The sequence below is a fragment of the Scylla paramamosain genome, unplaced genomic scaffold (assembly GCF_035594125.1).
Source record: "Scylla paramamosain isolate STU-SP2022 unplaced genomic scaffold, ASM3559412v1 Contig14, whole genome shotgun sequence".
NCBI classification, from domain to species: Eukaryota; Metazoa; Arthropoda; class Malacostraca; order Decapoda; family Portunidae; genus Scylla; species Scylla paramamosain.
Window position 1 is genome coordinate 397,501 of NW_026973679.1, and position 5,000 is coordinate 402,500.

The 5,000-nt window shown below is 41.7% G+C and overlaps 1 protein-coding gene and 1 long non-coding RNA gene across 3 annotated transcripts in view; one reads left to right on the forward strand and one right to left on the reverse strand.

Annotated features, from left to right (window-relative positions):
* LOC135097210 (uncharacterized) overlaps positions 1-2,771 on the reverse strand; it is a 3,432-nt gene extending 661 nt beyond the window's left edge. Inside the window, exons 1-2 of the mRNA XM_063998984.1 lie at positions 2,558-2,771; positions 1-612 (exon numbers count right to left, since the gene is read on the reverse strand). The exon at positions 1-612 is cut by the window's left edge and continues 661 nt beyond it. Coding sequence (XP_063855054.1) covers positions 381-612; positions 2,558-2,649 — 324 coding nt within the window. The 5' untranslated portion in view covers positions 2,650-2,771 and the 3' untranslated portion in view covers positions 1-380. The remainder of the gene's footprint in view (positions 613-2,557) is intronic.
* The window catches only part of LOC135097212 (uncharacterized), a 76,528-nt gene that overhangs the window by 43,703 nt on the left and 27,825 nt on the right, over positions 1-5,000 (forward strand). Inside the window, exon 5 of one of the 2 annotated variants that reach the window (XR_010265461.1) lies at positions 2,848-3,016. This is a non-coding gene — a long non-coding RNA (uncharacterized LOC135097212). Of the gene's footprint in view, positions 1-526; positions 665-2,847; positions 3,017-5,000 lie in introns of those variants that run through there. The other variant, XR_010265462.1, reaches the window with a different exon arrangement.

Consider the following 5,000-nt stretch of genomic DNA (forward strand, 5'->3'; position numbering starts at 1 on the left):
ACGAAACAAAGGCAGTAGATTTAGTGTATCTAGATTTTCAAGAAGCTTTTGACAAAGTTCCGGCTACTAGCTAAATTGAAGTCATATGGTATAAATGGAAAACTTCTCAATTGGCTGTCTCAGACTGGCTGTCTGAGAGAAAGCAGCGCGTTGTTTTAAATGGTACATTTTCAAACTGGCGAGAAGTTTTAAGTGGTGTACCACAGGGATCTGTGCTCGGCCCTGTTCTTTTCCTTATTTACGTTAATGATATCGATGAGGACCTCACCTGTAAAGTATCTAAGTTCGCTGATGATACAAAAAATAATGAATAAAGTAGTCACGTCAGAGGATAAGCAGCACTGAACTGTGGTTCACTGCTGCTTTCTTTTGTTTGTTACTCATCCTGCCATAGTTGGCTGTCGAGCCTTGAGGGAGGTTGTCAAGGTAGTCAATGAGGGACTGGCCTGGCGGCGTGGCGGGGGGCGTTCAGCGCGCCGCGCTTCAACACGAAGGTCAAGACGTCCTTGCCTGCGTTCTCCATCAGGAAGATGAGCTTCGCGCGACGGACGCAAACTTTCGGAGCGGCGGCCATGGTGGAGGGCTTGGGACACAGTTCTTCTCGCCAGCAGCCTGCAAAGAAATTTCCCAAGTGAGGAGCAGGGCAGGAGAGACGTGGTTTGCAAGGCTCAGTGCGGGAGGGAGGGAGTTGAGCCTTGAAGTGGCCGGCCTGAGCACCGGGATGTGGGGACAAGACAAAGAGGTGGATGGGAGTAAGAGACACTATGGCACACGGCATGGCACGTGTGTTGTGTCCAAACCATTTGACAAGACAACACGAGGCAAGACTTGACTGTGTGTGTGTGTGTGTGTGTGCAAGTAAGTAAGTAATTAAGTAAGTAATCAAGTAAGCAAACCTGTATAAAGTATTTCAAGGTGTACATACAATACACAGTCACGTGAGCCGAGGCTCTCTGACGGTGTATTGTACAGTAGAGCAGAGGGCAGGAGTGCAAACAAATTATAATGTACAACAACATAATGAATTGTATTGTACAGCGGCAGTACCGCGCCGCTACAGAGAAGATAAACACTAATACAAGTGTCTCACACTAACTTAATAATAATAAAATAATGATGATAATAACAATAACAACAAGAGTAGTGATAACAATAATACTAATAACTACACCAACAACAACAGCAACAACAACAACAACAACAACAACAACAACAACAGCAACAGCAACAATAATAATAATAATAATAATAATACCAATAAGAATATTATTAGTAACAAATAATAGTAACTAGCATTAATAAACATAATTAATAACTAATACTGGTAACTAGGGCAACAACAACAATAAATACCAACAACAACAACAACAACATCATCAACATAATAATAATAATAATAATAATAATAATAAAAGTAATAATGATAACAGCAACAAATGCGATGACTGCAATAAATAGCATCAAAATCACAGCTTTTGTTGATGAAGTGGTTACTTTTTAACCTGTTGTTTGTTTGAACATTTTATCAGTTGTAAGAAGAACTTTGTCTATCAAGAGGCAAACTGTTCACAACAATTTTGGTCCAACTTGTCACACTGTTTGTGAATAATATTGTTGTCAGTATCGCACAAATAAGGTTAACGTTGTTACTTCTCGTGTGAGAAACATTTTCTGCCAATTTGAATATTGCATTATGTCCAAGATTTTGATGTATTAATAACAATGTGAAGTACTTATGAATGAAGGGAAGCCTGCAAATACTGAAGGCTGAGGAAGCTTTGGATGCAGACTCTTTACGGAAAATGTACAGTGAAGAATTTTATTTTGCCGTCTTGTTGCTTTTGTTAAAAAGACGGCCATGTAGATGCCCATGTAGGAAGGCAGTGCATGAGATGTGGGCAGCGTGAAGTACACTGCGTGTCACCCACTGCTTCACTTGTTACATTACCCACAATTCTTTTTGAAATGCCAGCTGTTTGAGAGACATTTAAACGTGTGTGTGTGTGTGTGTGTGTGTGTGTGTGTGTGTGTGTGTGTTTGTGCGTGCGTGCGTGCGTGCGTGCGTGCGTGCGTGGACCGTATGCATTTTTGGCAATGATTTCTTTGGCGGAAAAGATGCCCACCAGTACACAGTGGAGTGGTCTCCCCTCGTTTCACAGGCCGTGGACTCCAGCTTGAAAAGACTCCTCGATAAAGTTCATGACATGTTCAGTATTTGCCTCCCTATTAAGTATATAGATGTTTCACACAAAAGGCTCCAAAACCCACACATTTCTCAAACAGTAATCAACTCGACAAGACCCAAAAATCAGTTGAACAGAGAGCTTCCTAAACCGTAAGCTCCGCCCTCTGTTCCGGTGAGGATATAGACAGGCGGACAGATGTGGATGCAGACAGACAGAGACAGATAGGTAGACAGGTAGATAGACAGATTGTGTCCAGTTTTTGTGGTATATAGTCTTGCCTCGTTAGTGCCTCATTTTCTACTTTCTGAGTGTGTGCAGTAGAAAACACAGTGAAAACAATTACAAGGAAAGAAAAGAGTAAGTGTACTCACCTCAAGAGTGCAGGTGTGTACACTCCGGGAGACGGGAGGAAGGAAGGCGCGAGGCGGGAGGTGCCTGTGGGGAGAGACACACTGTGCTTCATGCTCTTACATTTATACTCCACAAGCACAAGTCTGTATCTGTGTACATCTATCTATCTGTATCTATCTGTATAAACAGAGACAGAGAGAGAGAGAGAGAGAGAGAGAGAGAGAGAGAGAGAGAGAGAGAGAGAGAGAGTCATCCAAAAATGTACTCACTGTTTGACTCGCTATAATTCTTTTTTTTTTTTTTTTTTCAGAAACAGTTGGCCTAAATAATAATGGCAGAAGTAAGACTAAGCTTTGAAGAAAGAACATGTCATAAAGTGTTACTGGAGGCACGAAAATGTCAAAAGTGCAAAGACAATTCAGAAGACACTTTGACAGGGATCCACCAAGGTGACGCGCCATTGCTCGCATCACAGCTAAGTTTGTACCAGATGGAACTGTTCACGACCTTCATAAGCATGCCTGTGTGGTAGTAGTAGTAGTAGTAGTGGTAGTGGTAGAGGTAGTATTCATGATTTCTCACTACTACTACTACTACTACTACAACTACTACTACTACTACTACTACTACTACTACTACTACTACTACTACTGTTGCTACTACTACTATGTGAATATTAATATTAATGCCTTAAGAATTGTTGCAAAAACAGTTGCAGTAGTAGCATTTATATTTGTAATAGTAGTAGTAATAGTAGTAATAATAGTAGTAGTAGTAATTGTTATATTGTTATTATGATTGCTATCAATAATATCACACACACACAATAGTAGTAGTAGTAGCAGTAATAGTAGTAGTAAGAGTAGAAGCAATAGTAATTTTAATAATTTAGTATAATTTAATTATTTAATTAATTTTATTTATTTATTTATTTATTTTATTTTATTTATTTTATTTATTTTTTTGGTGGATATGAGTGTGTTCGTTGGTTGAACAAGTCCCTGTATATTAAATAGACTTTTGTGTGTCGCTCAAGTACCGAACGGCCTGGAAACACTGAGCCAAAGGGATGCCGCTCAGCCTGCAGCCAGTGTGGCGGCGTATCTTGTGTGGTGCGCGTGTGTATCGCATTGTGTTCCTCCTCATAGACTTAGTGGTGGTCAAGATAACCAGGATTGGCCAAGCCCTCCCTGAAGTGTGCTACCAGTAGTGTACCAGGTGTGTTGAGTAGCCGCCAGGTGTACAGCCACACGTGTGTTGTGTACAAGTGCATGTTGTGTACAGAAAGATCTCCCCCCTGTTTTATAAGACCCATAATGCCGCTGGCCGGGAAACTACACTTGCCACCATCTCAGACAGGACGCCATCTTGTTGTGTAAGTCAGAGACGCCTCCTATCACCCCAATCTCTCCCTCCCCACCACCCGCCAGCCACTCCTTCCCACTTCCGCCAGCAGCAGCTACTGGCCGCCCACCAGCCAGCAGCCCCTTCACGGCCACTACCTGCCAGCACGCCTTCCTGCCCTTACCCCCTCCCACTCCTTCCTCCCCTCCCTTCAACCCACTCCTTCCTAACCGCCATTCGCCACCCACTCCTGCCAGGCCCCTACCAGCAACCCACTCCTTCCAGCTCCCCGCCTGCCATCCTCCCCTTCCCGCCCCCCACCCACCATCCACTCCTTCTGGTCCCCACCCACCTCTCCTCGCTCCCTCCCCCACTCATGACGTCACGGACGGCGGTGACAGTGACTGGCTGGTGTGAACCGCACCTTACACTCGCTCTACCTAAATGCTACTACTACTACTACTACTACAATTACCAGTGCCACTACAATTACTTCTGTTACTACTACTGCTACTACTACTAATACTACTAATACTAATACTCGTTCTACTTCTACTACTAATACTAATATTAGTTCTACTACTACTACTACTACTACTACTACTACTACTACTACTATTTCGATAACTGTTACTACTACTACTTCTACTAGTGCTACTACGACTATTATTATTATTGTTACGACTACTCATACTACTATTTTGACTATACTACTACTACTACTACTACTACTACTACTACTACTGCTACTACTACTACTACTACAACTACTACTTCCTTGCAAGCCTCCCTGTCCGCTTTACCGTCATTCCTTGATTCATATTTTTTAGTATTTTTATTTTTATTTATTTATTATTATTATTATTATTATTATTATTATTATTATTATTATTATTATTATTATCATTATTATTATTAGTGTGTGTGTGTGTGTGTGTGTGTGTAGGATTACAGATAAAAATACTATTCATGGATACCGTAATTTATTCACAGAAATAAATAAAAAAATCTTACAGTGCACTCTCTCTCTCTCTCTCTCTCTCTCTCTCTCTCTCTCTCTCTCTCTCTCTCTCTCTCTCCCCCCTCTCTCTCTCTCTCTCTCTCTTGTGAGTCAGTCAG